The sequence below is a fragment of the Oryzias latipes genome, chromosome 23, assembly GCF_053564925.1.
Source record: "Oryzias latipes strain Hd-rR chromosome 23, Olatipes_Hd-rR_3.1".
NCBI lineage: Eukaryota > Metazoa > Chordata > Actinopteri > Beloniformes > Adrianichthyidae > Oryzias > Oryzias latipes.
The window spans coordinates 2770074-2781597 of NC_136259.1; the positions used below are offsets into that span (position 1 = coordinate 2770074).

An 11524-nucleotide genomic window follows, 5' to 3' on the forward strand; every position below is an offset into this window, starting at 1 on the left:
ATGGCTCATAATTCTCATTCTCATAATCTCACCAAAAAGCTCAGACGTCTTCTCTTCCTGCCCTTTGCTGGGCATGATCTGAAACCTGAATGGTTTGTTCAGCAGTAAGTCCAGAGTCTGCCTGTGGCGCTTCAACAGTAGAGTCAGCATGTGGTCAAGACGCAGATGTTCCAGTTTGCCGCACCAAAAGAGAATTAGCTGTAGGGGGTGGCAGTGTGATGGTGTGGGGCAGCATCTTTGATGCAAAGATGAGGCTTGTCATCACTGAAAGCAGTCTCAACGCAGAGGAGTGGAACAACCTGAGGTTCTGCACCGGTGGAAGTCTCACAGTCGGCACCACAGAGCAGACGTTCTCAAAGACTTCCTCCAGAAAATGGGAATTGAAAAGGATGGGCCAGTGGTGTTGATCTTATACCTTTTAGAACGCTCCAGAATGTACTGTTGTTTCCAGAGGGAGGACCTTAGCTTCCATACAACAAATGCTTGTCCATCTCACTGCAGCATTGGGCATTAGGAAGAGGTGTCTGTTTGATGTTGTCGTAACTGTTTCAGTAGAGTAGAGCAAATAAAATTTCTAAATTGCCAATATATCCTATCTTTTTACTTTAACCGTCCATTTCCCCAAACACAAGTCAAACCAAACTGTGTTTAGCTGTGGAGATTGAAAAATATCTGGCACAGCTCTGTAACTTAGCTCTGGGGAACCGCCTCCTTCCTTCTGTTACAGCGTTGAAGATGGGTCGTGGCTGGGCCTTCCAACATGACAATGACCTGAAGCACACAGCCAGGAGAACCAAGGAGTGGTTCCATAACAAGCAGCCAGTCTCCAGACCTCGCCCCAATAGAAAATCTTTGGAGGGAGCTCAAAATGTGTGTTTCTCAGCGACAGCCCAGAAACCTGTCTGATCTAGAGGAGATCTGTGTGGAGGAATGGGCCAAAATCCCTCCTGCAGTGCCTGCACATCTGCTGGAAAAACTACAGCAATCGTTTGACCTGTGGATCAATGACAAACAAAAGCTGCCAAATACCAACATTGATTGTCTCAGGTGTTCTAATCCATCTTTGCAGCACTAGCATACAAATGAATAATAATGCAATGTTATTACCAGATTTATTTTTATCATATGTCTCTCGCAGTGGAAATGCACTTAATAGGAAAATGTCAGGCCCCTCCACGATTTCCAAGAGGAAGTGCAACACACCACTGGGTGTCATTTGCCTCACTATATATGCTGCATGCGTATGACGTATGAGGGGGACGTACATACGTCATGTTGCCCCCCTTCCTCCCGTTATATAAAAAACAGTCAAACAACAGTCAGCAGTCTATCTGGTTCTGTGTCCTCTAACAGCACCGGGAACAAACATGTCTCGAGCTGCAGACAGGCTCCGGCTGGTGATGGGTCACGTGGACCGCTCTCCGTCCTCCATCGTATCCTTTCAGCAGCGATAACATCTCGTCGGACGCGCCTGCGGGCGGACGCGCCGCGAGCTCCGGCACAGCGCCGGGGGAAGGAGGGAGGGAGGGGCGGGCAGGTCACGGGAGAAACGGAACGTTATTATTTTAAATGTTCATGAGGAAGTTTCGGAACCAGCAGTTCTAGCTGTAACAGTACGTGTTCTGACATAGATGCTAGCTTAAACTGTTGTTTTCCCGCCTCAAACTACAAGAGTTTGTTTTGAAGTCAGCCGCAGGGGCGAAGCAGCCGTATTTTTTCAAACGCGCGTCTGTTTTTAGGTTCCGTTTGTGCTGCTTTGACACGAACGCAGAGGATTGGACTTTGTTCAGTAAACGTGTCAGTGTTTTTGGAATAAATCCAGCTTTGATAACGATAATCACACTCTGAGGTCAGAGAGAGGCAGCACCTTCAAATCTAAAACAATAAAAAAAACACAAATTTGTCCTTAACTGTTTGCCGTAAGACCTGTGAGCAGACTTCAGCCCAAGCCTTCACCTCCAATCAGCCGCAGAGACTGAGGTAGGAGCCTTCAGGGCAGGAGCCTCCTGGGGCTGTTTATCCCTCCTGGGGCTGTTTTACCCCTCCTGGGGCTGTTTTACCCCTCCTGGGGCTGTTTACCCTCCATTGAGGCTGAGGACAGAGACAAATAAGGATAAAAATATGCTAATAAAGGGTTCCTTACTTATTCCAATTTAGTTGCATTTATTAAATCACTGTTTTTCTGCTGTTTCTCTTACTCCATTCATCTTTTGATCACAGTGGACTTTTAATTATGATAATGCAGTTTTTTTCTCCTCAACCCCTTGTCTCTGTCTTGTGGACGGAGTGAGCCTTCCCTCATTTCCCATCATCCACTTGTTTATACACGCTGTCCTGCTAGCTTACAGCCCTTTACCCTCCCAGCCCAACGTTAGCGGTGCGACAAAACGGCGAGCAATATCGAAGCTATCCAGCTGTACCGTTTAGATCCAGATTCCCACTCAGACGAGGAAAAAAAATACGTTCATGGATCTGTTGGTCTGCAGGTGGATGTATCAGAATGGAGCAGAGCAGGGAACCTGAGGTCCAGCATAGCGTATTTACTAAAACACTTTTTCTGCTCCTGATTCACAACGATTTAAATAAAGAAATACTCAAAAATGTAATTTTGAGCTTAATTTTCTTCATATGTTTTCTCCATCGTCAGAAAAATGCCACAAGAAATCCCCTTTGCATTACGAGTTAAACACTGAGCTAATAATCTGTCAGTGTCATTCATTATTAGAAAACCTTGACAACACAAAGTTTTTCTTCTGCACAATGTTTAGTTGTGACCAAAGACGACATATTTCTACAATGTGCTTTTTCTATTGTAAACCAATGAAGTCGTGTTTATATTCAGCCTAAACGCAGCTACTAAGTAGGTGAAGGGTGACGGCCCAACACACGACCAACTACATGTAGGACAGGAGAAAGTACCACTTTGACCTGAGCTGTTTACATTTTTTTCAATGGAGAACATTTGACGATTGTGTTTAATGGGTCGATAGATGTCCTGCTTTTCTGAAGCCTTTCAGAGTCACCTGCATCCATGTTTATGATAATATATTAACCATGGCACACTAAAAAACAACATTTTTATGAAATCAGTTCTTTTCGCGGCCCTTTTTCCTACTCAAAAGTAAGACAACTCGATCTCTGAGGCTCTGCCTTTTTCTCCTTGTGGGTGTCGCCCATTTCATGACATCATCCTAGAGTTGGCATCGGCAGCGTGTCTACTAGCTCCTACGAAAACAAACATCAGAACTTTTGCAAATATGGACGTAGACATTGTGTATATACAATAAAAGTTTAGCAAAAAAAAAAAGTTTAGCCAATCACCGCTAGCTCCCTGGAGAAAGTAGGTGTTAGTTTGGGGGCGGAGCTGGCAGCATAGACTCTTCTTGGAAGGGGCTGTTCCTCACTTTGTGATGTCACATTTTTGTGGGTTGGAAGGGGCTGGTGCTCAGAGAGCAGGTTTTTAGAGGAATACTCAGAGATCCGTGAATGGATCAAAATACAGGTTTGGTTTGTTTTTCATGAGGAATGAACATTATAACACACTTAAAAGCTCAAAAAAAGTTAATTCAGCATGACATAAGCTCTTGAACACATGAAGTCTTATTTTCAGAGGAACTCGCATGAAAAAAAGCAAAAAACGATATTGCATTCAGAAAATACCTTTTATTTTCTCTTTGCATCTGTATATTTTTATTTAAGCAAAAATACAAAGCAGTGTTGTCGTTTTCTCAATGGATACAGTATGTGAGGCTGTGAGTCTCCTCCTGGCTGTTGGTTTGGGAAAAAAACACTCCTGAATGGATCTTCTAGAGTTGATGGTTTCTAACCCTGCTTCAGGTTTTTCTGCCCAAATCCTTTTTTTTTTGGTTCCTTAATCAGGGACTGATGAAAAATAGTTTGGAACCAAACTGATCTTTTTTACTTCGGTCCCCACGTTCTGTTCCTGAACATGAAGCCATCTTAAAAGAACCAAATGTTGTAGTACGCCCCCAAAAAATCACTATAATAGTGATAAAATAAAGAAAAAATAGAAGCTGATTTCAGAAGGAAACTAAGTTAGACTGACTGTTTAAAAAGACAAGCTCTGTGGAAAAAAGAAAGTGTGTTCGGAAAACATGTTTGATTGTTTTTTACCAAGAACATAAGTTATTATGATGTAACTGAATAGTACTCATGGTTTACGTGGTCTGTTTTTGTATCTATTTTTAAAATGTAAAACTAAATATAATTTGTCATCCCTTTGAACTAATTGCTCAAAATTCTGAGGACATTTGTAATCTGCTCTAAAACAGGAAAAAGTCAAATCTTACAAAAGAAAAATTAATCATATATTGTTTTGTTCAGGAATGGAAAAAAAACAGGTTTATGAACCAAAAAATCTGCCAAAAAGAGCTTAAACTCTTATGTTTTTCAGAACAAAACTCAAGTGTTTTTTTGTTTACTTTACAAATCCATACATTTTTATGAGACACTCAAACTGCAAACCACAACTAACAGGTATTTATGTTGAGAGTTTGGAGTAAAATCTCTGAATGTTTAAATCCATTTGAAAGCTTTCTAGTGATAAATGTCCGAAGTGATTCCTGACCTTCGCCGTTTGCGCCGCTTATCTCTGTACCTTTGACCCGACCACGTCTGTCCTACATTCCTCCACCCTCTTGCTTGCGTAACAGCAGGTGGCACATTTTCCAGAGGGCATCGTTCAAACCCACCGTTTACAAAGACGTGGAAACCTTTGCCCAAAAATTGAAGCTTCTAGAAAATTCAAATCCGTGAATCTTCTCATTGTCACACTACAACACCCAGAACCTGAGGACAGTTTGATTTGGGTGTCAGGGTTAACCCTTGTGCTATCCTGGGCACTTTAGCATCGGGATTTGGGTCATCTAGACCCACTAGACAGTGGTCTGAACCTTTTTTCTTCAATGATTTGTGATCTTCACTGGTGTCCATGGATTACATGAAATCTTTCCACCTTTATCCACCTTTGTCATGGTAGGGAGAACACGCCAAAGTAGGGGTGGGGTCATCTGGACCCCACAAGGTAGCACAAGGGCTAAGATGCGGCTTGCTTCTTTGAACAGGTATTCCTACGACACGGGTTTGCTGAGCCCACAGCAGCGGCTCTTCTACGAGGAGAACGGCTTCATCCTCGTCAGGAACCTGGTGTCTGATGGCGACATTGAACGATTCAGGTGACCTCTAACATCCGATGTCGGATAAACAGTGTCGGCTTTGCATCCGCTGGTTGGTTGGGAGCAGAGGAGCCTCAAGGATCTGTGGTTGTTTCACTTGTTCAGGAAGGAGTTTGAGCGCATCTGCCGACAGGAAGTGAAAGTCCCCGGCCTGGTGGTGATGCGGGACGTGGCCATTGCCAAATCGGAGTTCGTTCAAGATCAGAAGGCCGTGTCCAAACTCCAGGACTTTCAGGAAGACCCTGAACTGTTTCGGTACTGCTCCTTACCAGAGGTACCGTTCACACAAACACATTCGTGTTCATTTCATTCACTATGCAGTGTTTCTTTCATAAAAACAGCTCCATAAAGTTTGAAGCAAAGGCTCATGGGAGGAGAGTAGGACAAGCCCAGCATTAGGTCATGTGACTTTCATTTAAATCCAGTTTTTTTAGCTCTGAGCAGGAAGTGACATCAGCAAATCCCCGTCTTTCCGAAAACAAATTAAGAAGTAGTTGTTGTTTTTTTAATTTACTTTTATTTATCCCACAATGTGGAAATGATTCTCCGCATTTTGACTTATCCCCTGGGGGGAGCGGAGAGCTGCACCCTAGCCGCGCTCGGGGGGCAACAGTTGGCTGGGGAGGGCGGTTGTTGGACGACCTGCTCTACCGCCTGAGCTGAACTGCCGCCCTTGAACCACCTCCCTCCTAGTGGTGACTTTCTGAACTGAGCTGGCTTCAGCCATGCAGGGTTTCCCAAAAGTCCCATTTATTTAACACACAAGTTAAATAATAATGTCATCTGAGAAGAACCCCTTTTAACCAAACCCATAATGCTGCATAAACAACCGAGTCTTGCAACAGACTGGTGAGCTGTTCAGGGTGAACCCCTCTTTGATGGGATAGGCTCCAGCAACCTGGGGACCCAAACGGGATTCAGCCGGTTCTGCGGATGGATGGATGGATGGATAAGCAACCAATGACCTGACACGGGTCCCCCACAGTTCTGTGATAGATAGCTTACATACTTTGGTAATGGTCCCGCTCAGAACTTAGAAGTGAATTTTACTGAACTTCTGCCGCTCTGCAGAAACTATGTCCTGGAAAATTAAGTTTTTCATTTTTTATTTTGACAAAAATCAGCATCATCATAATTAAAATAGGCTTTGGAAAAAGATCAAAGGATGATCTGAGTGGGCGTTTGGTGTGATCTGTGTTAGTGTCTTCTTTGTTGGAGTCTAAAGGAAGTCCGCCTGTGGCTTTTGTCAGATCCTGAAGTATGTGGAGTGTTTCACTGGACCAAACATCATGGCCATGCACACGATGCTGATCAACAAGCCCCCGGATGCAGGTACAGAGCTGCCCACACTAGATCGTCTTCCAAGGAGCCCGACTTCCTTCTACAATTTTACAGAGATCGTTTTTAAACTTTCTGAAGAATGAAGTTTTCATATTTTCTATTCTTTCCTTAAACACCAGAGCTTTAGCTTCACTTTCTTTGGACTAGAGCAACTCTCGGTCATTCTAGATGATTCTGTTGCAGAGAAAAGCAATATACCTGGACTGATATCATTTTCTCTGCTCTCAGTTGAGTTTTTTATTTACCTATTGGTGCCCTCCAGTTTTATTTAGTTTCATTTTATTTTTGTAATATTTTTTGTTGTAGTTGTGTTTTAATTTCTAATTTCTTCTTTATGTTGATGTGATGACACGTTATGTAATATTGTCAAATTTCTCATCAGAAGATTTTAAACACTATACTGCCACCTTGTGGCTGTACATGTGAATTGCTACCTGTACATGTAGAAACAAATCTCCAGGACTCGCGCGTCTTTTCGCTTCAGGTAAGAAGACGTCTCGCCATCCATTGCACCAGGATCTGCATTACTTCCCATTCCGGCCCACGGACCGCATCGTCTGCGCCTGGACGGCGATGGAGAAGGTGACCCGGCAGAACGGCTGCCTGGTCGTCCTGCCGGGAACACATAAGAGTACGCTGCAGGAGCACGACTATCCAGAGTGGGAGGTACACGGCCACCCAACCTCCTGATCCTGGGTGTGTCTGCCGACGGTTTAAGGGAATTCATATGTCTCCAGGGTGGGGTGAACAAGATGTACCACGGGGTGCGCAACTATGACCCAGATCACCCCAGAGTGTATGTGGAAATGGAGAAAGGGGACACCGTCTTCTTCCACCCTCTGCTCATCCACGGCTCAGGAATGAACCAGACTAAAGGCTTCAGAAAGGTACTACATTTCCCAGAATTCATGCAATTCCCAAGCTGCTACGTTTTAAATTAGGTTCACAAGTCACAGAGAGAACTACTCGTTTAAAGATGAGAAACTCGGCTCTCCGTCAGTCACTGCAAAGGTGCTTTCACACTGAGCTGTCGGGTCCACAAGAGGGTCCGAGTCCTTGTTCGGTTTGTTTGGGAAAAGTTCAGCGAGCGCCAAAGTAGTCGAGTGAGGTTCCTCTAAACACGACCGTCTGGTTCCTCTTTATGCAGAGCATTCATTAAATATACAGTTCCCCAGTTCAACACAATAACTCCATGACAAAACTTTGTGTAGTGGTAACATTTAAAAGATGTTCATTGCTGCCCCCTAGTGGTCCCAAGTGTACAACACACCCGGTTGCAGCTGAAAGTGTCTCCAGTGTGTGTCTCTAGTGTGTATTGTGTGTCTCCAGAGTGTATTGTATGTCTCCAGAGCGTATTGTGTGTCTCCAGAGTAGGCCTACACAATATACCGCAAATTTATCGTCATCGCAAAATCCAGCTCTGCAATATGCATATCGCAAAAGACGGCAAATATCGCAATAAATCGTAAACCTTAAATGTGCTAAAAAAATCTTATGTCAGCTTGAACCATTTAACGAATCAAATAAATCCCTTTATGCATCTGACCAATCGGATGGAGGCCTATTACGTTAGATGTTTGTCACCTAAGTCGACGAGTGACATTTGGAGTATAATTTTTAAACTGTTGAAATGTAATGGTAATGGTTATTTGGTTATTTTGCTATTTGTTTATATACCGCAAATTATATCGTTATCGCAATTTTAATCTCTAATATCGCATATCTCGAGTTTTCCTCATATCGTGCAGCCCTACTCCAGAGTGTGTATTGTGTGTCTCCAGTGTGTATTGTGTGTCTCCAGTGTGTATTGTGTGTCTCCAGGGTGTATTGTGCGTCTCCAGAGTGTATTGTGTGTCTCTAGAGTGTGTATTGTGTGTCTCCAAAGTGTATTGTGTGTCTCCAGAGTGTGTATTGTGTGTCTCCAGAGTGTATTGTGTGTCTCCAGAGTGTATTGTGGGTCTCCAGAGTGTGTATTGTGTGTCTCCAGTGTGTATTGTGTGTCTCCAGAGTGTATTGTGTGTCTCCAGAGTGTATTGTGTGTCTCTAGAGTGTGTATTGTGTGTCTCCAAAGTGTATTGTGTGTCTCCAGAGTGTGTATTGTGTGTCTCCAGAGTGTATTGTGTGTCTCCAGAGTGTATTGTGTGTCTCCAGAGTGTGTATTGTGTGTCTCCAGAGTGTGTATTGTGTGTCTTCAGAATGTATTGTGTGTCTCCAGAGTGTATTGTGTGTCTCCAGAGTGTGTATTGTGTGTCTTCAGATTGTATTGTGTGTCTCCAGAGTGTATTGTGTGTCTCCAGAGTGTATTGTGTGTCTCCAGAGTGTATTGTGTGTCTCCAGAGTGTGTATTGTGTGTCTTCAGAGTGTATTGTGTGTCTCCAGAGTGTATTGTGTGTCTCCAGAGTGTGTATTGTGTGTCTTCAGAATGTATTGTGTGTCTCCAGAGTGTATTGTGTGTCTCCAGAGTGTGTATTGTGTGTCTTCAGAGAGTATTGTGTGTCTCCAGAGTGTATTGTGTGTCTCCAGAGTGTGTATTGTGTGTCTTCAGAGTGTATTGTGTGTCTCCAGAGTGTGTATTGTGTGTCTTCAGAGTGTGTATTGTGTGTCTCCAGAGTGTATTGTGTGTCTCCAGAGTGTATTGTGTGTCTCCAGAGTGTATTGTGTGTCTCCAGAGTGTATTGTGTGCCTCCAGAGTGTATTGTGTGTCTCCAGTGTGTATTGTGTTTCTTCAGTGTGTATTGTGTGTCTCCAGAGTGTATTGTGCGTCTCCAGAGTGTATTGTGTGTCTCTAGAGTGTGTATTGTGTGTCTCCAAAGTGTATTGTGTGTCTCCAGAGTGTGTATTGTGTGTCTCCAGATTGTATTGTGCGTCTCCAGAGTGTATTGTGTGTCTCTAGAGTGTGTATTGTGTGTCTCCAAAGTGTATTGTGTGTCTTCAGAGTGTATTGTGTGTCTCCAGTGTGTATTGTGTGTCTCCAGTGTGTATTGTGTGTCTCCAGAGTGTATTGTGTGTCTCCAGAGTGTATTGTGTGCCTCCACAGTGTGTGTTGTGTGTCCCTAGAGTGTATTGTGTGTCTCCAGAGTGTATTGTGTTCCTCCAGAGTGTATTGTGTGTCTCCAGTGTGTATTGTGTGTCTTCAGAGTGTATTGTGTGTCTCCAGAGTGTGTATTGTGTGTCTTCAGAGTGTGTATTGTGTGTCTCCAGAGTGTATTGTGTGTCTCCAGTGTGTATTGTGTGTCTCCAGAGTGTATTGTGTGTCTCCAGAGTGTGTATTGTGTGTCTCCAGAGTGTATTGTGTGTCTCCAGAGTGTATTGTGTGCCTCCAGAGTGTATTGTGTGTCTTCAGAGTGTATTGTGTGTCTCCAGAGTGTGTATTGTGTGTCTCCAGAGTGTATTGTGTGTCTCCAGAGTGTATTGTGTGTCTCCAGAGTGTATTGTGTGCCTCCAGAGTGTATTGTGTGCCTCCAGAGTGTATTGTGTGTCTCGGGAGTGTATTGTGTGTCTTCAGAGTGTATTGTGTGTCTCCAGAGTGTGTATTGTTTGTCTCCAGGCCATCTCCTGCCACTACGCCAGCAGTGACTGTTATTACATCGACGTGAAGGGAACCACGCAGGAGAACATCGAGAACGAAGTGTCGCAGATCGCAGAGAAGAAGTACGGCATGGGGGACGTCAGCTTCATGGTACGACCCGCACTTTTCTCCACGTTCCAGTAGTAGTTCTGTTCTATCAGCCATAAAAAGTCTGCGCTAAAAACTGACAAAGGGTTTTAGTAATATTTGGCTTGTAGCTCTGTTCGTCCAATGGGTGTCTTCACCCTGTCACCCTCACAAACACGATCATGAGTAAAATCATCTTGGGTACATGTGGCGTTCCCCAGGGTTCGGTATTGGAACCTCTGTTGTTTTCAATTAAATGCTAGCACTGGAGGAGATAATCCGCCGACATAGCCTCAATTTTCATTTTTATGCAGATGACACTCAGCTATACTTATCCTTTAAACCTGATGAACTTGGTCTTTTACAGAATCTCAATAGCTGCATTTACGAAATGAAAAGCTGGATGCCTCAAAATGTTCTGCAGTTGAATGTGGACAAAACTGATGGACGTATTTTTGGATCAGTTGAGGCCCAAAACGGTGTGGCTCAGAAATTAGAGTCTCTGTCTAAGAATGTTCCTAGAAACTGCAGAAATCTGGGGGCAATTTTTGATTCTGACCTGAATTTGGAGACACGTGTCAAAGCGGTGGTCAAATCTTGTTTCTGGCAAATACATAGATTATACTTGATAACCGCTCTCCTATCTAGAAAATGTCTTGAGATGGTGATTCACACTTTGATTTTGTTCCTGTTTGGACTTTTGTAACGCACTCTACACATTCACTGCAGAGTGTGTAGAAACTCCAGTTAGTCCAAAATGCTGCAGCCAGACTGCTAACCAAAACCAGAATGAGAGACCCGATCACTTCCAGTCCGTTTTAGAAGAGATTTAAAGATGTTTTCACATGTAAACCTGTTTGGATTCACCCTGTTTTCTTAATTCCACAGGATACCTGGGCCATCCGAGGTCGCCTGGTGCAGGGGGAGAGGATCTCCATGTGAAGATGCCCCCCCGCAATCAGCAGGACGCAACAGAACCCGAGAAACCAACGGCACTAACCGGCAGTCCTAAGGGGAAAGATAAGGGATTATAATTCCACTAACAGACTGCTGAAAAGGAGGATGTTTGATGCCAAGAAAAAAAAGGTGTGTGTGAGAAAAGTGAAGGAAGAAGGGAGGACCGACAGGAAACAGAGAGGAAGAAGCTCAAATAACGTCTGTCTGTGTTGGTTTGATTAAATGAAGCCTTAATAGCATCCTGCCTTAAAGAATCATCAGCATTTAAACTCACAGCTTCAAAGATTTTAAGAACGAATAGCACTTATTTTCCTGAATTCTTTCCAAGTATATAGATATTGAATTAAAATGTATAAATAAAGTCATTTAAACTGGA

The 11524-nt window shown here is 43.6% G+C and overlaps 1 protein-coding gene across 1 annotated transcript; it reads left to right on the forward strand.

Moving 5' to 3' along the window:
• Nucleotides 1–1260: 1260 nt before the first annotated feature.
• Nucleotides 1261–11524, forward strand: phyh (phytanoyl-CoA 2-hydroxylase). Its single transcript, XM_023952142.2, has 9 exons — nt 1261–1433; nt 1925–1980; nt 5085–5195; nt 5301–5469; nt 6446–6527; nt 7021–7202; nt 7274–7423; nt 10084–10215; nt 11080–11524. The coding sequence occupies exons 1-9, from the start codon at nt 1368–1370 to the stop codon at nt 11131–11133; spliced, it is 1002 nt and encodes a 333-aa protein (XP_023807910.1). The 5' UTR covers nt 1261–1367; the 3' UTR covers nt 11134–11524.

Bases quoted from the DNA above. Each gene is read 5' to 3' on its own strand.
- phyh (XM_023952142.2), top strand. From the start codon at position 1,368: ATGTCTCGAGCTGCAGACAGGCTCCGGCTGGTGATGGGTCACGTGGAC. The intron at 5,470-6,445 runs GTACCGTTCACA...GGCTTTTGTCAG, and splicing joins GGTACTGCTCCTTACCAGAG to ATCCTGAAGTATGTGGAGTG. The intron at 7,424-10,083 runs GTACTACATTTC...GTTTGTCTCCAG, and splicing joins AGACTAAAGGCTTCAGAAAG to GCCATCTCCTGCCACTACGC.